We start from the raw sequence: 23,342 nt of genomic DNA, 5'->3' as shown, positions 1-23,342 counted from the left end.
ACAGCAATGATAATGATAGAAATTAATGTTATTAGTAAAAAGAACAACAATAATAATAATTGTTTTTCTGGAAGCTCTAAAAATGTTGGTTTCGGGCAAAAAAAACAACAACAACAACAAAAAAAAAATCAACTTATGATCTTTATTCAAATTGATCCATGAACATGGGACTATGTCAAAGGTCACATGACCAGAACAGTTTACTTCCTGCTTGTACATCTGGAAGATGATGTTCACCTCAGATGTCAACGAAAGGCAGTAAAACACTTAAACGAACCGATTGAACATATTTTGTGCGGTTATACTGCGATACTTCACACTCGGCTCATAAGAGGTGTGAATGTTATTGATCTCGTGAACTGAACTTTACCAACAGAGAATCAAACCGGGCGTAAAGTTTGTGCGTCTGAGGAGGAAAATGTGTCTTAGGAAGGAAACTTAAGTGAATAGAAGGCGTTCGAGGTGGAATCACAAGACTGAATGCTAATTTTACATGAAACAAACTATAAAGTTCAACAGAACCAAATGGTGATGACGATGGAGACTTGAAGTAATATTTACAATCTTTTAACTGGACTGGTGAATAACAACAACTGTAGATTGAATATTTCAACCAATCAGTACAAAAGTTTGTGTTCCGTTTTCTCAAAAACTGAATTCAGTCCAGCAGGAACACAAAATGAGGCCGAGGCCACGTTCACAAACGGCTCACAATTGAGCCGTCAAAAAAAAACAAAAAAACAAAACACTTCCTGCACAAACAAACTCGTCAGACATTCGGACCTGGAGCACTTCGTCGCAGCAGGAAGCTGTGGCCTCTGTTTCGACAGAAGAGGTGTGATGGAGCACCAACCCCCACCTCCACCCAACACGACCTGCCAGAAGAGTCGGTGTGTCAGAGCAGCATGGAGATAACAACACTGTGCGCTGTCGTTGGTGAGTACCAGTGATTTCTGTGAGTCGGACACTAAAACGTGACCTGCGCTCTTATTCATGAGCAGTTCCTAGTGTTTAACTTTGTTGAATCTTCTCTGTGGCATTTGTGTTCCAAACCCGGTTCTGAATAATGTTGGGAAACGGTGTAAAATGTAAATAAAAACCTGAATGCAATGATTCCCAAATCCTGTAAAACGATATTTAATTGAAAGTACACTCAGCAGGTCGTCATGAGGACCAGAACGGTTCAAAGACAAGAGTCTGCAGCTTTATCTTTACAAGTAGTTATGCAACGAGACGCACCCCCGTTAGCTCTGCTGCAGACAGTATTTGAGATGTGGTGTGATAAAGATGCCAAAGAGAGAACACGTTTTATTAAATGTACTTATCGTTGGACTGTGAATGCTGGGAGTCGTTGGTTCCTTCTGTTCCCCCTGAACAAACAAATAGACGATAGAAGTGCAGTTGATGACTGATTGTGATAATATCTAATTAGTTATGTGACATAACAACAGCCTTTATATATTGCCAAGCTGAAGATTAAAAGTTGGTTTAAATATTGCACTGACTCACCTCTGCCTGTTTCCTCTTCCCAGGGTGTACCAACCACAGGAAACAGGAAGGGGGGAAGTAGAGATGTGTTGCTCTGTTTATTTAGGGAAATCATGTATTTATAATTTTAATCTATTTATAGGGACTGTAAATATTTGTAAATTATTATGGATATCTTTGGGTTGGTGAAATCATGTAAATATTTATTGTACATATACTGTTGATATATATACTTACCTGTAGATGGTATGTCTGGGCTAATTAGAGTGAGCAGGTGTCTCTAAGGATCTCAGTGTGCTTGTGTAGGGAGCCTGGTGGGTGATGGTGTACCTCTGGTGTACCTCTGGTGAACCTCTGGTGAACCTCTGGTGTACCTCTGGTGTACCTCTGGTGAACCTCTGGTGTACCTCTGGTGAACCTCTGGTGAACCTCTGGTGTACCTCTGGTGAACCTCTGGTGTACCTCTGGTGTACCTCTGGTGAACCTCTGGTGAACCTCTGGTGTACCTCTGGTGAACCTCTGGTGTACCTCTGGTGTACCTCTGGTGTACCTCTGGTGAACCTCTGGTGTACCTCTGGTGTACCTCTGGTGAACCTCTGGTGTACCTCTGGTGAACCTCTGGTGTACCTCTGGTGTACCTCTGGTGAACCTCTGGTGTACCTCTGGTGTACCTCTGGTGTACCTCTGGTGTACCTCTGGTGAACCTCTGGTGTACCTCTGGTGTACCTCTGGTGAACCTCTGGTGTACCTCTGGTGTACCTCTGGTGAACCTCTGGTGTACCTCTGGTGTACCTCTGGTGTACCTCTGGTGTACCTCTGGTGTACCTCTGGTGAACCTCTGGTGTACCTCTGGTGAACCTCTGGTGAACCTCTGGTGTACCTCTGGTGTACCTCTGGTGTACCTCTGGTGTGATGGTTTTATAGTGGAAAGAAATGAAGCTTCAGCAGAAACCTCTTCTGGACTCTGATCTGCTCTTTTGTCTCGATGGCTGCTCGGGCATGTTAATAGTTAATAATAATCAGCGCAGCGCAGACTCGTGGGATTTCAATCATCTGTGGTGAAACCACCAGCTGACTAACACATCAACCAGGGTTTCCTGGTGTCAACTTCCTACCGATTGGTGACAATCTCAGTTTGTCATTACTTCTGTCTTTCTTGCAGCTTCTCTGACAGTCTTCCCCGACAGATCCCAGATCTTCCAGTATGAGCCGATCACTCTGAGCTGTGAACATCAGGAAGACTCCACCGAGTGGATCGTTAAGAGGAACACATCCGAGAACGTAAATGAAGAATGTTCCCATTTCTGGAATCCAAGAAATTCATCTGACTGCTTCTGCAGCGAATCTTACTATTCAGACACTGGAGTTTACTGGTGTGAGTCTGGAGCAGGAGGATGCAGCAACACCGTCAGCATCACTGTGACAGGTGGGATTAAACCACAGTCCTGTGTTCGTAGCTTCAGGTCTGTAAAATGGTTCTGATCCAGAAGTGTCTTCAGCTGCAATACCAGCGAGTGCCACTAGAGGTCGGCTCCAAAAAGCCTCCGGCTCCATAGACTCCCATTCAACTTCTCTCATCAAATCCAAAGTGAATAAAATGTGTCCATCAGTTATCTCGGTGTTGTTAGCTAAAGTCACTCCTTCTTATTAGTTTTCTGGAGGTCCATCTGAAAATAATCCCTCATTCATTAGAAAAGAAGATTCAAGAAGACCTGGTTTTGGGGGCGTGTCTGTTTGATTGACAGGCCTGTGGTGCAGTCAGGTTACAGCCATCGGTGGGGGGGGGGGGGGGGGGGGTGATGTCACTGCTGGTTGTCGCTTGGTTTGAACAAAGTAGCAAAAGATCAAAACATACCTCAAACAACCAATATATTATCCTCAGGCCTGACCTCTTGTGGTCAAAGCAGTTCGTTTAGATGTTGATAAACCACAAAGTGCAACAAGTATAATCTGGGTTTTGAGAAAATACCTCTGTACCTGCTTGTATGGGAAAATGTCCACTGGACCAGCATGTCAACGCTTGTCTTACACTCGTCAGAGAAAAGTACACGAACAGGGTCGAAGTCTCAAACTGTGATCTCGTCCAAACCTTTTTCTGAGTGCGTAGTTTGTGGAGGCTAAACCGAAGGTGTCTTTCTTTTGAGAGAAGGCTTGACCCTGACACGGTTTCCTGTTGTTTTACAAGCGGTCGGACTTTCACACCCACATCCAGCCATAACTGCTCAGCTGTGCAACGGTTCAAATGTCTGCTTCAGGTGCTTTGATTCTATTCTTTACACAACTATCTGTCACGTTTCATGTGAACAGTCCAACACTGAAGATTTAAAAAATTGTTTTAGCAAGTCTGGTATGAAGACCCAAATTCATGTTAAAAGATAAGGCTGCACACAAAGTGCAATACCACTGGGGACCACTAGGGGCTTGCTCCAAAAAGTTGAGTTGCAGTGTGGTCTATCGTCCAAGTCTCCTAATAATGTGTAACCCAACCGTTTGCACGCAGGAAAACTCTTGCGTGACGTGTAGAAAGTCTAAAGTTGACTAAATATGTGTTGTCGTGTCTTTTCGCCTCTCAGCTGGTTCTGTGATCCTGGAGAGTCCCGTCCTCCCCGTGACGGAGGGAGAAGCTGTGACTCTACGCTGCAGAACCGGGACGACCTCAAACCTCACCGCCGACTTCTACAAAGACCAGGTTCTCATTGGCAGCAGCTCGACGGGAAACTTCACCATCGGGAGCGTTTCCAAGTCCGATGAAGGACTCTACAAGTGTAACGTCTCAGGAGATGGAGGATCAGCGCTCAGCAGGCTCACCGTCAGAGGTGAGTCGCTGCTTTCAAGGCCCTGAAAACCAAAAATGTCTTACTGTCAGCAGCATGGTTCCACCTGCACAGGTTTCATAGTCTCACATGTATCTTAAAGTGGGAGGGGCCCAGCTGGAAGAAGTGATGTCATGTTTCTGTGCACCAATCAGAGTTTACCAACATTTGGTGTTCTTTACTTGTTTCCGATTGTATCCTAAATTCATCCACACAGTTTATTACAGTTAGCGTTTAGGGGTGAACAGGAAGTTAGCCGCAGAGCATGCTCAGTATTTATTCGTAAGGTTAGTGTGATTTGTTTGGTTTAATCAGCTTGCAAATGATGTTAATTTATATATAAAAATCCTGCCTTGTTCCTTTTAAGTTAAATAAAATCAGATGGAAGTGACACGCGGCTCACGAACCTTCGGTTCCCTCGACGCCGATCGGTCAACAACAATGAACATTGTGCCGATGATGAGACCAGAGATGTTTTTAACTGAGCACAGGGTTAGAAAGTGGAAAGTTGGAGGTCACATCGACACGGTTCCTCTCTTGGTTCGTTGTACATTTAGGCCAACCTGCGGTGTTTCTGTTTCGAAGCAGGGCGTCCTGAGCGATGCGACCAACCCTTCGCTCACATTCTACTTCCTGTGGTGGGCGTCTGCGTCTGCATCTTGCTGATGCTGCTGATGCTGCTCTGCCTCCGGAGGGGCATTAAAGGTTAGTCTGTTCTCACGTCAATAAGAACCGACATCCTGCTGGTTCAGTGTCGGGCTCTAAAAGCAGCCGGAAGTCCTGCAGACACAGGTCGTAAGCTTTCGACCACGATGGGTCCGAAACCAGCCAAGAACTGAAATCTGAGGCTGAAGTAAGTACCGGCTCACCGAAGCTGGACCGCTGACAACGGAAAAACTCCTCTGATGAATCTGCATTTCTGCTGACGCTGCAGATGTTCGGTCAGAATCAAGAGGCAACCAGCTGCGACGTCACCCGTTGGTTTGTGAACGTTATGAATTCTCCAGTTCAGATTCTGTCCGTCACCATCTTTGCTAGTTCGGAGCAGTTTGGAGCAGGAAGTGACCATATTTGGACGAGCTGGGGGAGGAGCCAGCGGTGGATCTGACCGATCTGATCGGAAACCTGACGATACTACGTCCCGCCCACCGATAGCTGTAACCTGACTGCACCACAGGCCTGTCAATCAAACAGACACGCCCCCAAAAACAGGTCTTCTTGAATCTTCTTTTCTAATGAATGAGTGAAGCTGGTGACGCAACATTCGGCGCTTCACAATGGCCGGATTGTGATGTCTGATAATGGGCAGGTGGGAGCTGGAAACATCCCCACCACCTTCACTGCAGACATAACAAACACACCTCGAGCACAGCGTAGCTCTTCTGTTCATTTGTAAATGAAGTTTCATTCACTGGGGAGGAATCGTATGTCACAAACGTCCAACCCGAAACAAAAAATAAACTCTGACGTGGTTCGCGTCTGCAGACAATAAAAGAACCTCCCAGGTGGCAGCTCGAGGCTGCAGCAGAAACACAGCTCGCCTCAAACTAACTTCAAACTGCACGCTCCTGTGTCTCTAACTCTGAATCGACCATCGTCTGGGTTCAGATCTTTAAATCCAGTTTTTCTGTTGCAGGTAAAATGAACTCCGCCGTCTCGTACACTGACGTCACCTTCACACAGGAAGTGAAACCTCGACGGGTCAGAGGTGAGCTGGCCGGTGTCTTGACCCACTTTTCCTGCACACTTGTCGGTCCACCTGACTCTAAGCTCCGCCCCTGTATTCAGTCACTCCCCAGGATGCCTTGACATGAGGTCGTGTGTATTGCTCGGCTCAGATCCTCCCTACAGCTCTGACGCTTTCTGTCTTCATCTGTCTGCACAGATTTGGACGCCACGCCGACCTTTTACTCAACGCTCAGCCTGGACGCCATCTGACCGCAAACAGCACGTACGAAAGTGAGAGTTTATCATATTTTCTGTTAAAATGAGCGTTTAACATGATTTTACAGGAAACGGAAACATTACTGTTAATTGAGGCTCCTGACGAGTCGTCGTTCATCTTTAAATATTTGCACAAAACTGTCTTTGTAGTCGTTGACATCCTTGTTGTCATTTTTTTAATGTTTCATGGCTGTTTTGCATTTCATTGGAGTCTCTTTGTTTCTTTGTCTACTTTTGTGATGCTTTGTAGTCGCTGATTTATTTATTTTTTGATCAGGTTTTAACGATAATGTGAAATTGTCTGCATCTCTTTTTGTGTCTCTTTGGGTGTTTTGTGTCTTTGCAGATTACGGTTTATCTCTCTCAGCAGCCAAAATAATCTGCAAGAAAACTAAACTTGAACTGTTTGAATGAAAGAGGGTATATTTGGAGACTTTGAGTTTCACTTTTTAAATGTAATGAATGGTGTCTGTTTCACCAGCTTCCTCCCCAACAGTTCCTCTCTAAGTACAGTTCATGACAGAAACCAGACTGAAAGGTCACACACTCAACACAGCAGCTGTAAATTATACAAACTTTCCCCGGACTCAAACAGCAGAAGCTTCAGTTTCTGTAACCAAAATAAAATGTTTGTAATGAAGGAATCGAGTGTTTCTGACTTGTTGCAGAAAACGATCAACAGCAAGTTTATAACGAACAGAAAATACATTTTATGGCTATTTATCAGAAGATGTCACGATGTAAACAGGTCAATAATTGGAACCGTTGTCTCAGGAAAGATGATTATTTTCACTTCTTTATCTGCTTAAAACTACATTATAGTGTGTATTAATTTTTTTTGGATTTGTTTAATGCTGCTTGTTAATATAAAAAATAGTTAGTGTGCTGCCTGCCACTGCTGTGTTCATGGCTTCTTCAAAAACTGTATAATGAGCAGATACCATAGAGACACAATTGCATTTTCTCCAAGGCAGGATCGATGGATTTTTCAAATTATAGCCAGCGTTCTCAAGTCTGAAGCGTTTGTAACAGTTAAAACGGCGACACCTAGTGGCCAACATTCAGAATTGCACTGGAAAGACTGTTGGTCTTTTTAACATGTTCTTTAAAGGGTCGACAGAAGAAAAGGAAAATATAAACGGGATAAAAAGCTGTTAATTTACGTGGAAATAATCCTTGATAAAATTATGGTGAGTAGCAGAAACTAATGTTTCGCGGTTTGTTGTCATGTTTCTATGTTTGTGTTCAGTCGGGTTCAGTTTGGACTGTTTGTCTCTTGTTGGTATGTTTTCACGAAGTCTTCAAAGCTGAAGGAAAAACAAATGTGTCATAAATAAATATATTTAAAATGATATGATGCGTTTCTGTATCTTAAAGCCGACAAAGTTAAACCCGAAACACCAACAGCAGTTAAATACGTGGAGATGAGTTCAGAAACACCGACGGAGCTTTTCAGACTTTAGACACATTTGGCTGATGATCGAAACGTTTTTACTTCAAGAAGGTTTCGAATGCAGGACAGCAGCTGTCAATCAACGTCACACCTGAGTATTAATAAAGAACAAGTCTGACAGGATGAGGTATGCCGATGAACCACATCATGACTGTGTGTGCGTGTGTGCGTGCGTGTGTGTGTGTGTGTATATATATATATATATGTGTGTGTGCGTGTGTGTGTGTATATGTGTGTGTGTGTGTGTGTGTGTGTGTGTGTGTGTGTATGTGTGTATATGTGTGTGTGTGTGTGTGTGTGTATATCTGTGTGTGTGTGTGTGTGTGTGTGTGTGCTCCAAAAACATTTACCCAACCCAACTCAACGGATTTATTCCTGAGAGGTGATTTAACAACAGAATAAGATAAACAGTCACATTAGAATAAGAAATGCAAAAAAACATAATTAGTAAACATAACGTTTATTTTTCTGTTCAAACAAGAAACTCTGCAGATTGTTTTGTGAAAACATCACATAAGCATTTCAGAACTAAACAACTCTAAAAGATTAAAAAAACATGAGAATACAGGTTTGCTCCACAAGTTGTCGCTCTTCTTCGCCTCCTCAGTCTGCCGTGAGACCAGCTGACCGTTTCTTTCTGGCTTCAGCTCGAACTGCAGAGACAAAAGAAACTTGATGCGGTGCAGGTTTTGTTTCACACGAGTGGGTGTTGCACAACAAACTCGGGTCTCGTCGCACACATCCGTCAGTCATCGGCTGTCACGACGCTCTGCCGACACCTTTCACTTCCTGCTTTCGAACAGTGCTCCTCTTCTGCTGTTGCCGTGACAACAGCTGCTGACAACATTAACCATAGCGACCGCAGCTGTAACATCTGCAAACAACATGCGGGTCTGTCCTGAACGTTGAAGGACAAACACCTCATCGGCCACAACAGGCCGGCCCACTGCTTATCCTCAAGCTCCCTGTTGGTTCTCTGGTACTGGACTGATCGCCATGGTAACCACATACCTGAGTTCCACACTTTTGTTGTGACCACGCGAACGTTAGGCGGTTTGTTGTTCTCTGGATTTCAAAAAGATGCAACAACAAACGGGGAAATGAAACAAACTGACAGAGAGGAAAGAAGAAGAGCACACAGACTGAAATACAGCAGAGAGGGAAGGACAACGAGGGACAGGTGAAACTAATCAGGGGGTGGGGCCAACGATCACACAAAGGACAGGAAGTGAAACAAGACAGACAATCCAACAGGAAGCACAAAACCCAGACTGACCTGAAGACTACGAAGCAGAAAAGAAGTCCGAACCAGAACCAGAACCAGAACCTCAGAAGGTCCCGGTAGAGCTCGGTGTTGACAGTCTGACAACCAGCTAACAAAGCTAACAAACAGCTAATTTGGGGAAAAACAAACAGCTAATCTGAAGTTAACAATCAGACAACAACAATGCTAATAAGCGGCTAATTTCCCTGAACCCAACATCCGAGTGTGTTCTGTCGTGATTGGTTCTCACCTCGAGCCCAGCTGCAGTACAAGTATATACAGAGGATGAGGACGACGGTGTAGAGGAGGAAGAGCAGGATCGTAACCACCAGTCTGGCCAGAGACATCAGAGGAGGAGAAGGGGAAGGAGGAGGAGGAGGAGGAGAGGACGCTCTGACTGCGAGGTAGAAACATCAGTTTTCTTTGGTCAAAAAAGCGAATGTGTGTCTGTCACTGCAGTTATTAGTGTTCATTTCATGAATAAACGTCTTCCCATCGTCACCTTTCACAGCCAGTGGACTCTGCAGCGACTCTCCCTCCGTGGGGTGTCCACACTTGTAGAGGCCTTCGTCAGACTTGGACACCGCCGGGAGGGTCTTCGTTCCTTCGGGCCCCGACCCGATGAAAACGCCGTCTTTGTAGAACGTGGCGTTGAAAGGTGACGAGGATTTCGTCTTGTATTTTCTTTTGTGGGAGCAGCGCAGCGTCACTCGGTCGCCCTCCGCCACAGGAAGTGCAGGGATCTCCAGGATCACATCAACAGCTGAACAAAAGACAAGTTCAAAATCATTAGTTGGCCAAGAGAACCTTTAAAATTCATTGCAAAACAACGTCTGGGAGTCTCATGAATTACGATCTTACTGGCCACTGTGACGTTGATGACGTTGCTGCACTCGCCCCGCCCCGACTCGCACCAGTACTGCCCGTCGTCCGTCGGGGAGGCGCTGGGATTCGTGCACGACGACCCTCTGAGGTAACCCCACCCTTCCTCACACGAAACACCAAACTCCTTGGTGGTGTTTCTCCTCAACGTCCAGCCGCTGAAGCTCCCCGGCACCGCACAGTTCACAGTGAAGGACTCATACAGGAAGAGGTGAGACCTGTCCGGTTGGATGCTCAGCGTGGCTGCTGCGGGTCAAAACAGGAAGTGACAGACCTTCAGGTTGAGCTTCTGTTTGGAGGTTGAACCGCATGTACTTTAGTTCATTTGGACAAAATGGAAATCTGTTCACCCAAATTCCAAAAATGATTTCTCACTTCTCGCGTCATTTAGTCGCAGCGAAAGCTTTTAGTGGTTTTATACGACATGTTGAATTTTCTTAATTTTTCAGCCATTTAAACACCACGAAATGACTTCCTGTCGACCTACTTTTATTGAGACAGTGGAAATCTTTACTCAGGGTGATGGCTGACCATAGAAAGTACCATTATAGCACCGTTGTGAAATGATATATTAAATTCACGACAAACATGTTAAAAATTGGACTTTCTATAGCTAGTAGGATTCAAATCTCAAAGAGCAACAGCTGTGAAAAGTTGGAAAAAATGACATCAGTCCGCACACAGTCTTTAGTTCAAACATACAATCACATAAAAGGTCACCTGAGGGGGAAATGACATTTAACCGACAGTTAGTGCAGCTAAATACTGTGTTTAACATGGAATTGGACTCATTCACCAAGAAATTAAGATTTGATAGATAAACAGCCACAAAAATGTGAACATAGACGTTTTAATCTTTGTGTAGCAGGTGACTAGAAATGATTACTTCCTGTGCTCAAATCACACTACTCTAAAAGTTATTTGATAAAAGGAAAACATTTCTTACAGATCATCAGGCAGAGTGATGCGGCTTCCATACCGAGTCCGTTCAGTATGTCTGCTCCTCTAACTCGGCCACATGAACACATCCTGAGCTCACAGCGGAAATCCATCACTGCAGGCTGAACAAAAACAAACACGCAATCTAAGCCTTCTTCCTCTAGCTCTAAAACTGATTGAGTTACCGGTCCTGAAACAAAATGTGTTCCAACCACAACCTATTAAATGTAAATTAAAAACCCACCATCCTAATTTTATTATACTTACTTTTAAAAGTTTCTTTTGATCAATTTGCTTTCATTTATTTATTTCATCCACACTTTCATACCTTTTATCATCCATTTAGCTACTTTCAAGTACTTTTAATTCTTCTCACCCTCTCACCATCTCATGTTTAATCCTACCTTCTGATTAATTTCTATTTTTTTTAATCCTCATTTTTATACTCGTTTTCAGTCTGTAGTTCTTATCTCACTCTATTTTACCACTCTTATTATCATTTTAGCTTTTAAATCTCTTTTGGTCTCAAACTGGTTTTCAAATCGTCTTATTTTCCTTTTAATTTGTTCTCAAATTGATTTGATTTTTTTTTCTGGTATGCAGCTGTCTGTTTTATTATTGGCCCCTCAATCATCTGTAAAAAACGTTGAACTTCATTCAAATCTATGAAAGGTGCTCCGCAGCGTCACAAGTGTTTTACTTTCGTTTTCAGTAATTGCAGACGACGTGTAGGTCTGTGCGCGGATAAAGTCGGCGAGAGTACTTTAAATATTTAATAACCACCGAAGCTGGATTGAGTAACATCGACTTCGGTTTGAATATGACATATGATGTCAACTTGTTGGTGATTCTTGGACTTGTTAGCTCGGCAGGTAAGCGCGATTTCCACACCGGCAGGATCATGATCCGTCAGTGGGCTCCGGCTGAATCTAGAAAATGTGGCTCCGGTTGTCTTATTACAATTACATTTTAGAGCAACAGCCATGTAGGGGAAGAAACGAGATTTAAATCACAATCCTGAATCTCGTAATAATGAGAAAACGTTGTCTTTAATGTTCAATCTGCTGCCATTCATTGAACAACTCGCGGGTTGGGAATTGGCAGTAATATTGAACTTTTCAGGCTGTAGGTCGACAGTCGCTTCAGGAAAGACTCACTTTAGTCTTTCTAAGTTCAGAAATGGACCTGCAGGCTGTAAAAATCAAATCCAGGAGTCAGAAAGTTTACAGACAGTTCAGGAAGTTGGATCTTTTACAGTTTGCCTGCAGGGGAATGAGAGGAGTGGAGCATGTGACCTAATTAACATCATCCAGATTGTCAAGTCTGTGAACAAAACCAACCAAACTGTGAGGGTGAATATGTTCCAAATGGTTTTATTCTCATCTCATAGTTTTATGTACTCTCAAAACTATTTTTATGCTGCATAAAAAAGATGTAAAAAGACCTTTATAGGACTGGGACTCCATGTATGGATATCTGCTGCCAACAGCACTTCAATTTTATTCTAATTTAAATTCACAAGTTACATAATGACATATTTGAATGCAATGATTTAAAAAAATTGTTTTTATTACTGCATGTCATGCTGGTCACAAAGCAAACAGGCCCTGCACAATCTGCTTTTTCTTTTAAATCTATTAATGAATTGAAAAAAACTGCCCGTCAATCTAAAAACTTGCACAGACTTCACCATCTTTTCCCCCGCAGTTAATACATGGATTTTAAATATCCAAACTTGTCAGCACTGATGTTAAATCTGACAACTTGTCTTTACAAGTGTTGCATGTGTGTAATGTTCTGATGTTGCATCATGTTGTGTGAGTATGTGACTGTGTGAGGAGGGTGAGTGTTGGTGGGCTGTTAGTCAATGTGTAGTAGACGGTTTTATTTGTTATTTCATGTTAGATTGTTTTTTCCTGCTTTACCAGGGACTCCAGATGGAAATGAGATAGTAGATAAATCTGAAACAGAGCATCTCCTCTCTTTTTGTGATGAATGTTTTCTGTACATGGTCCCTGCCATAAATAAACTTAGACTTAAACAATCAAAAGCCGACTTACTTAAAATTTTATAATTTTTTACCCCGTGTTAATATTTATTTGTTGTCTTTATTGCAGGTCCAGACTGTCCTTCTAATTCAACAGATTTTGAAAAAATGGATCCAGTAGAAGCAGTGGTTGGCAGCAACACTACTCTCCCATGCATCCCAAAATTTGATTTTAATTATAAGGATAACGAATTTGTACTGAGGTGGAACAAAACAGATAAGATTTACACGTTTAAGATACATGAAGTAAAGTTCGTACACAAAAACTACACAAACAGAATATCTATTTCCCAAGAAGATCTAAAAAAGGGAAACGCTTCCCTCAGCATCATTGGAGTGAAGAAGTCAGATGAAGGAAAGTACTGTTGTGGTGTTAACAATAAATGGACTAATGTGACTCTTGGTAAGAACTTTAAACACCACATTCCTACAAACATTTTCTAATAACATTAATCCCCATTTTGATGATCCGTAGAAATATAGAGGTGGTTCATTTATCACAGAAGAGCCTCTCTATCATGGTTGTGTGCCAAATTAAGATTACTGAGAGGCCAGAGCGTCTGATGTCAAAGCCATTAAAGGGCCAATAGTGGAAGATGAGATGTGCCAGTCGGGTTCGGTCCCAGTCAGCCGCTCACCGAGCTCAGCTAAGCATTCGGTTAACCGAGTAGTTCACATACGTGTAACTGAGGCTGTGCTAGAGAATAGCATTCCTAAAACAAATGTGAATTTCAATGTAAATATACACTGTTGTAAGATGTGGGTGAGGTGCAGTTCATTGTTTTTTAGATAATAAACGGGTAAGAAACTGCAGTGTCATGACCCTAAAAGTGGACGTAGTTTCCGGGTCTGAAAAGAGAAGTCAGTGCGGAAGTGCCTCTAAAGTGTAATACCACCGAGGGCCACTAGGGGCTCCAATAAATTCCAATTAAAAAAGCATCAACTTCTCTCCTGAAATACAAAGTCAGTCAATGTTTTCCACGAGGAATCATGGTGTCATTAGATAAACTCCATCTGATCCGAGTTCTGGTCCTTCTGGAATTAACTCCAACAAGATATTTACTCATTTCAACTCGGCTTTATTTGTATAGAACCTCTGGTGAGGATGGGACACGTCTTGTTTTCTTAAAGGCTGGTTGTGACACCTGTTGGCAGGAATATGAAACTGCAATGTCCTGTTTCAGTAACGTGAAGTTATATGCTGCATTCAAATGTTGTCGTATTTATCGTGTACACAGAAGAGTCCGTCTGAACGGCGCCCTCTTGTGGTATTCACGACGTCGGAAATCTAAATTTTCTACAAGCCTGGAGTTCATGAGTTGTAACGTGTTTGGTGATGTTTACAGAAAGGTCAGAGGTCATGGAGGTTCGTGTTTAGTTGGATGTTCAGCTTTTATATTGTAATTTCAGTCGTGTAGAGTTTGTCTTCATAACTTAGAAAACAGCCTGCGTCTGAGGAAAATGTTGATCTTCCCAACAGCCTCATCTTTTCCGTCTGTGTCTTGGTGTTTCCTGCATCACGTTACCCCTGCTGGTAGCTTGCTAAATCGTTAGCCTGTGTGGCTTCGAGATGCCGTCCACGTTGATTTTACGACTGCCGGTGCACACGACTTCCCATGTTGTAACCACGAGCTCACGAGTTCATTCGAACTAATGCAGCATTAGTTCCATATCAACTCGATTGCTTGTACTTTTCTCGTCTCATGACATAAGGAGGTGAACTTATTGACTCATTCAGTAGAATAAGGAAGAGATCCAGTCAGCCACCTATGGCCTCTCAGTCGTCATATTTATGGCACACAGCCTGCACCGTACCAAGGACTGAATTGACAAAATCCAAAAGAAAATCCTACATTTAAAGACGGTCACAGTTTTTGTTGAATGACTTCATTGTTTTAGAAAGTGATTTACAAGTCTGTATTTAGTTTCTGCCGTCAGAGTATTTATCAATAACATGTGCAAGACTTTATCAAACCTGTCTGTATAACAGTACGACACTTTCTTTTTAACAGTTGTGAAAGAAGAGAACCGGGAGATCAAAGGACGTGAAGGTAATTTGTCTTGAGTATTTGCACAGAGCAGTTAGTACCATGTGTGTCGTCATATATAATCAGCGCTCACCTTCATTTCAGTACATCAGGTAACTTGAAGGGGTGTGCATCATGTGACTGACTACATCAGACTTGGTTAATTACGTCACCTTTAATGCAAATTTGACGAGACGACGAACCATGTTCACACCCGAAGAGACATAATTCTAAACATGTAACTCTAACTCTAACGTGTACCACTGTAGTCTAGCTCAGTGGTTCCCAAACCGTGGTGCGGGGGTCCATCTGATGCCCCAAAAACAGTCGTTATATGTACATCTTACTGTACAATGATGTCAAAATATTGTGGTTTTGGTTCTTCTTTGCCGTCTGTTTGGTTTCTGCCCTTCCTGCCCTGAAATTTCTGACACTGCTGCTGTTGTGTGCAAACAGGTTTTCTAATTTTTGTCTCATTGTGTATTTTGATTGCTGCCTCAGGTGACCAGCAGACCACTCCAAGCCCGAACAACGCAACAGAAAACTGTAATTTAGCAGATTATTTACAGTTCATCGCCATGTTTTATTTGCTGTTTTCACAACAGAATTATTATTATTATTTTTTTACCCTTATTGATAGTCGGTAAGGTATTTTCATCATAGATCCACTGTTGTAACAGATAGAGATTAAATGCACACATATGAAGAGGTGAAATCAGCTCAGTGAAAAATCTGTTATCTCTTATTTTCCTTCATTTACCACAGGGAATGTTGTTGTTGCTGTTGGTGGTGTTGTTGTTGTTGTTGCTGTTGTTGCTGTTGGTGGTCTCATCGTATACTGTTGCTGGAATAAATCTAAAGGAGGTAAGTTGCTTATTTCTGCCTACGGCAGCTTCGGTCCGATTGTTCAGTCCAGTATCCTCAAAAACAGACAAATTTCAACCTCCTTATGTTCAGTGACAACATTCAGGAAATCGTGAGTTCTTGATGTAACGAGGTGGAAAGTAAGGATGTATTTTGAAAAATGCATTTGTGAAGTCTCACGCACGCAGACCTCTTCAAAATCACGCCGTTTATCAAAGTTTCATCGACTCCAGATTGCCTGATTGCCTTCGTGCCGGCGATGGCGAAACAGGAAGCATTATCTGTCCGTCCGTCACGTTCTCGTGATATCTACAGAACACCTTGAAGGAATGTCTTCAAACTTGGCAAAAACATTGACTTGATACCAAAGATGAACTGATTTGATTTTGACACATTCACGTCAACATCTTATCTATCGGTGCGTTCAGGTGGCTGGGAAGCAGGAAAGTTCCACCTGGTGACCCCGAGAGCGTTCCCATGACGACAACAAAAAAGGCAACATGGCAGCCCCTAGAAAGTCTGCTCTATTTGCTGTCTTAGTACAGAAGAGTGACAAAAAACCTGGTCATCACCCATGTAGACCATCACGGGGATGAAATGGAGTCATTATTATTTTGTCATACTTTCCCACTTCCCAGTTGCTGATGAACGCACCATTCGGAACGTTTAAATGGAATTTCTTCAAATGTTACACAATCGTTCACTTGTTCTCAAGGATGACCTAATTAGAGTTTGGTGGTCAAAGGTCAAAGTTCGAGGTCGCCGAGGCTGCAGTGAGCAAAGAAGTGTCAGTGTGTTAAAAGGATTTCAAGTAGCTCAAGTTTTGACCGGCAGACCTCTGTGTACTTGGTGTTCTTTTATAGTTGGAAATTACTAAATGTTTATGGCACTCTTGTGTTTCCTAATTCTGTCAAACAGATCATTCTGCCAGATATGAGAGGTAAGCACAGAATGTAAATGACGGCATTAACTAACTAGCCTTTCCAGCCTTTCACTATCCCTCTGTCTGATTATATCCTTGGTTTGGTCGGGACGAATTAAACATGACTGTTTACCTGCTATTCGTTCTTTCTTCTGGCTTCTTTGCTTCCTCAGATGCTTCAAACATCTTTTAGCATCGTATATTTCAAGTGGTCTGAGACTTCTGCACCTGCTCTTGGATCTGTATTCAGGATTTCCATCTTATATTTCCATGTGGGAGAGGCTGAGGACAGACCCAGGAGTGTGGAGAGTTGCAGAAGTAGGGCTGTATTTCCAAATTCTGTTGCTTTTCTCTTTCCTGCCTTTCAAAGAACTTTCTACCTCAGGTTTAAGGTTTGCTCTCGAGCTTCAACAAAAAGCTTTCGTCTAAACTTAATCACGTGTTGACCGGAGCGTTTTAAAACACATGCCTGTGTTGTGTTGTATAGGGGCCAAGGAGAACACGGGATACCAGATGACCCCACAACAATCAGGATGATTGGTGATAATACAACTGGACAGGACCAAGATGGAAGTAATGTCAGACAGCGATCGAGGAACAGTCAGCGACATCAGTGTTTTGTAGTTTGAAACAGCGGCAGCAGGGCGTAGCACTGGAACCGCAACTCCCATCTAACCGACCAGTACACGCCACTCATCCACCTGCTACAATCCCATCACACAGCTCATCAGACGGTTTTATGATTTATTTATTATTACTACGGTTAATCATGGATTTTACACGACTAGGAGTTTGCACTACTTTGCATTGTGTTGGTTTACAACAGAGACAGTAGATAGGGTTGCAACTGCAGTTACAGAGCAAGTCGTTCCAACCCAGCGACCTGATTGGTCAACTGTACATTTGGAGCTTGTTCAAATCATCATGACATCACATCCTGCTCATCACGAGAAACATCACTCCTCCTCCTCAGTGGGAAAATAGACTTAGAATAGAGTTTCATATAATAAGTAGTATAATGTAGTTTCTACTTGTTATAGTTCTATTAAATGACCCATTTGGTGAAGTCGGGTCTCTTTTGGTCCTTTTTGGTCGCTCCGAGCACCCGTACCGTAACACCACGGATAGTCACGCACTTACAGTCCTAGAGGAGGCTAGCTGGACCGGTTTGGTTTGAACACATGACACGGAGCTAAATTGTTAAAAACACATGAGAACATGGATATCTTTGTTCATCAGATATCTTTGTTCATCAGATATCTTTGTTCATCGGATATCTTTGTTCATCAGATATCTTTGTTCATCAGATATCTTTGTTCACCAGATATCTTTGTTCCAACCAGACTGAGCTCGCTGATCAGTTTAGTGTTTCTATGTTCTGTATTTATTCAGTTGGAGACTAGAAATCTCCTCTGTTGCTAGGTGGTTGCTAGGTGGTGTGTAAGGGTCCGACTACTTCCTGGAGTAGGAAACATTGCGTACGTTACACTAAGAGTTTACTGACGTGACTGATTGTTTTCCAGTTCTTAGTCATACTCCGTGTTGCTGTGGAAGTGGAGATCGCACAAACACAAAGTTTTATATTTTGAGACTTAATTGCCCCACAATATGAATACATGTAGATTACATATTTTATTTAGATGCTAACTAATTACACTCGATTTAATGTGATTATTGCCATGACTGTGATGCTTAACACTTTGTTAAAATGGAACTTACTGATGGCACTTTGTAGTTTGGCTTTCTTGAAGAAATTGTATTTTCTTGATTCTTGTTCTGGTTTTGAACCCTCATGGGTGAAATGAACTTATTTTAAGTCGCTTTGGATAAAAGCGTCAGATAAATGAAATGTAATGTAATGAAATGTAATGTAATGTTAATGTGTCAATTGTTAATGTTGACGCTGAGCCATCATATTGTAAAAATGTCTGTGACAAACAGACAAAGAAAAAGTAAGATGTTTTTTTTTCTACTCACCAGAGTTTATGTTATTTTTATATGTTATTTGACAAAATATGTGAGAATAATTGCTGAGTGGGCATGTTCAGGATTGTGAGTGTTGATTGTCGTGAGAAAGATTGTTGTTTTTGATAAATGTAATGTTAAAATGTCCTGTTGCTCGTGGCCCATGATTGTGCTTTGAGTTATACATGTATTTCCTACAAAATCGACTTTTATTGCAAATGATTTGTACATGAATGTAATTTGTGTGAGAAAGGGGTTTATTTATTTTTCGGGGCTGCACTTGTGCCTTTTATAGGGAAACGCCACATATCTATTGTTTAAGGTTTTATGGTATCACCGCTGCAATTAATATATAATCTAATACTTTATTATTTCATATATGACTTTATTAAACTTCTTTTTTATGAGAAAATAATTTGTCAATTGGTATCTTTGGTCTTTATTAGTCCCTGTTAGTATTCTGGTTTTAACCATATTTTGAACAAACATTTTTTTTACTGAGGTCTTATTAATATGAAGTTTTGCTTACGGCTGCTTCAACTATGTTTAATGGTACATTCATTCTAATTCAGTTTTTCTTGCTGACGTGAGCCAGTGTTTCTTCCTTCTTTAAAGAATGATGACAAATAGATTTAAATTGAAATACTTTGCGTTGTGACGTCCACTGAACTGCAGCGGTTTTACCATCACGACAGCACATACCAGGAAAAGTTAATGAGTCCATCCGTTGACAGATTGTCTGCGTTTTAACCACAAAAAACAACCAAAAACAACTTTACTGAGCAACCAAACCTCAGCAGCTTTCAACCACACTGCAATAATAATTATAAGTCAATTAAACCTGCTTCCAATGCTCATACACTTGTGTTTTTAAAGAATTTGAAGTCATTTCACTGCATTTTTAATCTAAATTGGAGGTGTTTTTAATACAGCTGTGGATGTGTTAGTGTGTTTGAAAGTGTCAGAGTGCCCTCTCTTCTCAGAATTAACACTTTGCTTCAGCACAGATTGTCCAACCACAGCCGGCCCACACGAGCTTGATACGCCTGATTCAGCAAATTGCGGAGGAGAACACATTTCCTGTTTGTTCAGCTGAAGTAACATTAATGTGAAGTTTTGAGAGAATTCACCGACAGACGGCACAAAAACGGATGAGAACCACAAACTCCTCTCGGCGCTCTCCTGCTGCCTCCACTTCTTTTTCATACTCAACACACGAATGATGCTTTTTTCACATCAGTTGCAATCTTCAGTGTTACTAAACAGACAAAATATTCCTCCTTTTGTTACAACGAGACCACGCTGACAAAATTACAAATAGATGTTTCGGTTAATTAACACTTTGGGCAAAAAAAGCTCAGATGTCACATTAAAGCGTGAAAAGTTTTGGAAAAGGTCGAGGAAACAGGTCATGTGATGAAGATTCATGACCAGATGATTTGAAACTTCTAGCTACTCTCAGTTCTCCCATCTGCGACTGCAACATTTCATCATTTCAAAAACTGTTTCAACAGAATACCCCAGAAAAAAAATGTAATGATATTGAATTGAAGTTGAATGGGAGTCTATGGAGCCGACCTCTAGTGGCTCTCGGTGGTATTACACTTTTCGTCACTTCTGCATCGGCCTTACTGTTCAGACCCGACAGCTACGTCCACTTTTCTGAACAATCTATGGACTAAACCTAAAGCACCTTCATTTCCACGCCAAAGAGGAGCAAAACGTGACACTGACACGGCGTCCTCTAGTGGTCTGAAGGGTGAATTACACACTTCAGTGTCATACTGGGTTGCATGATAGGATGTAGGCTGCGTTCTCTTTCTCTTTTTCTTTAGGAAAGGAAAAGTAGGAAGTGAAAAGCTTCCGTTAAACAGCGAATCACAGAGACTTGTGCAACAACAAGCATGAAAAAGACGACTTAAGTTTTCTTTATTCAGTCTTAAATTCTTTGTGATCATAAGAGAAGTCAATGATCAGTGTTGGTAAAACTCTGACTTGCAATTTAAAGATACCAGAATACAACAAAACGTCCTGTGCATTTAGTTTTTAAGGCCACGAGGTCTAAACACTGGTGTCTTCAATTCAACTGTGGTAAAAAACAATATCCAGAACATCCACTGGTGCAGAATATTTTGACACTTTTACCAATTAAACAGCCATTTTTAACAGTTAAACTGTTAAAATGATTAAACAGCCAGTTCTCTAATCAGTTGTCCAAATAAAAATCTGGCTGCACAACTATTTCCATGATGACGTCAGCGCTGCTTCTCCTTTCTGCTCCGGTCTGAGCTGCTGTGAAGAGAAAGAGATAAACAACATTAGTGGCTGTTTTCTTTCCCGCTACGTCTTAATGACTGTCAATAATATTCAGAGTCAAGTCAAGGAAGTTCGTTTGCAGCTGAGATCAGAGTCACTGAGCGTTTGATGCCCGTGAAAACTCTCACGTTTTCTTGGCTTTTTGTTTACAGAGTTGTGGTTCAGCTCGTCTTACTGTGTAATATCGTTATATTCAGAATATGTTGGGCGACTCAGAGGTGCCATCAATTCAACATGTTCTGAGACAGGCAGTATTCAAGGAGCGTATGTTGATGTTAAATCCCCAAAAATCTAATTTTCACTCATTATTTTTATTTTCTACAAAAGGGCTACAGATCCTTTCATTTCAAATGTGTACAAGTTCGTATATGATCATAAAGTTTAGTATTATTTGGAGTAACACCTTAATTGTGATTATTGGCCAATCGGTGAAATCACTCGTTACGCAGCCTGACTGTTTATAGATGGTTTTCTTTTCTAAACCAACTGTTTTGGATTGATAAACATTTATTTCAGATGGTTTTAATGATGTAGAAAATAAATAAAAGCCTTAGAGAGCAAACAAAGGACAGCGTAGCTAGCTGCTGGCACAGCTTATTGTTATAGATCCGATCTGATTGGACAAAATTATTTTGCCCAATAATAAATAAATAAATAAATAATTGGCAGAAGCAAGAGCGCCTTCCTCGGTAATGTTCACTCTACCTCTCTTCCTGTCTCTGTATAAGAGTCCTAGTAAGATGGTGGACAACAGGTAAGGCGTTCCTGCCACCAGGTGACACACGAGTCTGATGACGGAGAACGAACAGGAAGCTGCAGGTGGAGCCGAAGACGTCGGAGCAGGAGAAGCTGCAGAGAAACACGCGTTTAACCACCAAGGACGGTTAATAAAGGACATTTTACCTTCCAATTTTCATCTTTTCTCTCAATCTTGACTCAAAACAGTGAGATAGTTTCACAGATAAATGTAAAGACATACTTAAGCGAACTGTAAGTAACCGACTGAATCTGTGGAAAACACAGATGCAGTTACCGTTCATCACCACAGGTGTCACCAAAGAGAAAGACAGGCGCTGACGTCTCCGGCTTCAGGCTTTTGTTTTAAAAGTTGCTCTTTAAAAACCTTTTGTCAGCAGCTAGCCTTAAGCTTTACGCTGTCCTCGCAACAAACAGTATTTATGCATTCAACAGAATATTTAGTCAAAGCTGGAGCCTGTTTCTGTCACCTTGCACAACAACCAGCCAGCTCCCTGATGATTCTTCACCCCCTGAGATGCTGCACTTGTAGAGTCCTTCGTCCGACTTGGAAACCCTGTGGATGGTCATCTGTCCTGTGGAGTTGCTCGTGATGGAGTGGCCGTCTTTAGAGAAATGAAACTTGTGGTTGAATGAGTTTCTCTTGGCTTTACAGCGCAGAGTCACAGCAGCTCCCTCCGACACCGGCAGGGCGGGACTCTCCAGGATCACAGCGCCATCTTTAGAAGAGAAAAGCCGTTCTTCAAGATCGTTTCTCACCCCGACCGCCCTCCGCGCTGCTTTGAATGAACTCATGCCTGGAGGAACAACAGTGAACGTGATGTGAGCAGTACCAGTGATGGCGACGTTGGCGCTGTCGCTCCGCTCTCCACTGACCGACTCGCACCAGTACGCCCCGCTGTCTGACGGGTAGGCCTTTGTAACGGTGCAGGTGGAGGCCGAGGAGGCGGAGCCCCAGTTCGACGAGCAGAATCCGACCCCGCCCTCCAACGTTTTCCTCTTCACCTTCCAGCTCGTGGAGTTGAGCTGGTCCTCGCAGCTCAGAGAGATCGAGTTCTGACGGAAGAACTGAGAGCTGTCGGGGCTGACGCGAAGACAGGCTGCCGGGAAGACAGGAAACGAAGGGATAGGGAGCACTGAGGCCAAGAATTAGGACACAAAAACAAGGAGTAACAAAGGAGGTACAGACGCAAACAAAAGTGACGAAAGATCAGGAAGAAATGAAGGGAAGGTGAGGAATGGATGAGCGTGAGGATGAATGAAGGAAGAATTTGAAAGAAAAAGAAGCAAAAATGGAAAGAAAGAAGCAAAGACAAAAGCATGAAACGTATTAAAGAGGAGGAAAAATGAAAACAGAAATAAAATAGCACCACAGACAGGAAACAAAAGGAGGGTAGAAGGAAATAATACGAAGTTCGAGGAATTGAAAGAGAGCGAGGACGAGAGATGGCAAAAATGCAGGTTATGGAAAGACAAACGCAAGAATGAACCAATAAAGAGAATAATAAACAATAAATAAAAGAAAATACAGAAATGTAAATGACTTGAAGAAGTTTAAGACAGATTTACTCAAAGAAAGTAAATCCATGTCGCAGTTTGTACTCACTCAGCATCATACAGAACGATGTGAACGGCATCCTGTCGCACAACAAACTGACTGAC

At 42.2% G+C, this 23,342-nt stretch overlaps 3 protein-coding genes and 1 long non-coding RNA gene across 10 annotated transcripts; 2 read left to right on the top strand and 2 right to left on the bottom strand.

Annotated features, from left to right (window-relative positions):
* Window positions 1–733: 733 nt before the first annotated feature.
* On the top strand, window positions 734–7,551 carry LOC138214181 (low affinity immunoglobulin gamma Fc region receptor II-b-like). The gene is made up of 6 exons (XM_069175571.1): window positions 734–936; window positions 2,651–2,914; window positions 4,062–4,304; window positions 4,887–5,006; window positions 5,938–6,009; window positions 6,187–7,551. Exons 1-6 carry the CDS (start codon window positions 906–908, stop codon window positions 6,237–6,239), a joined length of 783 nt encoding a protein of 260 aa, XP_069031672.1. The 5' UTR covers window positions 734–905; the 3' UTR covers window positions 6,240–7,551.
* A 588-nt stretch (window positions 7,552–8,139) lies between these two features.
* On the bottom strand, window positions 8,140–10,856 carry LOC138214183 (low affinity immunoglobulin gamma Fc region receptor III-A-like). The gene is made up of 5 exons (XM_069175574.1): window positions 10,791–10,856; window positions 9,824–10,090; window positions 9,465–9,725; window positions 9,213–9,359; window positions 8,140–8,351 (listed from the first exon to the last, which is right to left on the bottom strand). The coding sequence occupies exons 1-5, from the start codon at window positions 10,819–10,821 to the stop codon at window positions 8,302–8,304; spliced, it is 756 nt and encodes a 251-aa protein (XP_069031675.1). The 5' UTR covers window positions 10,822–10,856; the 3' UTR covers window positions 8,140–8,301.
* A 2,198-nt stretch (window positions 10,857–13,054) lies between these two features.
* On the top strand, window positions 13,055–19,014 carry LOC138214187 (uncharacterized). 2 transcript variants are annotated; one of them, XR_011179608.1, is made up of 6 exons: window positions 13,055–13,233; window positions 14,843–14,881; window positions 15,359–15,403; window positions 15,623–15,721; window positions 16,640–16,661; window positions 17,131–19,014. It is a non-coding gene; the product is annotated as an uncharacterized lncRNA (long non-coding RNA). The 2 variants fall into 2 exon arrangements; XR_011179607.1 differs by having other exon boundaries at window positions 15,359–15,721.
* Window positions 19,015–20,541: 1,527 nt separating this feature from the next.
* On the bottom strand, window positions 20,542–23,311 carry LOC138214180 (Fc receptor-like protein 5). 6 transcript variants are annotated; one of them, XM_069175568.1, is made up of 5 exons: window positions 23,287–23,311; window positions 22,514–22,816; window positions 22,151–22,399; window positions 21,630–21,773; window positions 20,542–20,900 (listed from the first exon to the last, which is right to left on the bottom strand). In XM_069175568.1, exons 1-5 carry the CDS (start codon window positions 23,294–23,296, stop codon window positions 20,815–20,817), a joined length of 792 nt encoding a protein of 263 aa, XP_069031669.1. In that variant the 5' UTR covers window positions 23,297–23,311; the 3' UTR covers window positions 20,542–20,814. The 6 variants fall into 6 exon arrangements, with proteins under 6 accessions (XP_069031669.1, XP_069031665.1, XP_069031667.1 ...); XM_069175564.1 differs by having other exon boundaries at window positions 22,151–22,816; XM_069175566.1 differs by having other exon boundaries at window positions 20,542–20,897; window positions 22,151–22,816.
* Window positions 23,312–23,342: the final 31 nt, after the last annotated feature.

The sequence above is a fragment of the Embiotoca jacksoni genome, unplaced genomic scaffold (genome assembly GCF_022577435.1).
Source record: "Embiotoca jacksoni isolate LCO1_2020_lvr unplaced genomic scaffold, fEmbJac1.0.p SCAF_68, whole genome shotgun sequence".
In the NCBI taxonomy this organism is placed as follows: Eukaryota; Metazoa; Chordata; class Actinopteri; family Embiotocidae; genus Embiotoca; species Embiotoca jacksoni.
This window is presented reverse-complemented; position numbering and strand designations above follow the sequence as displayed.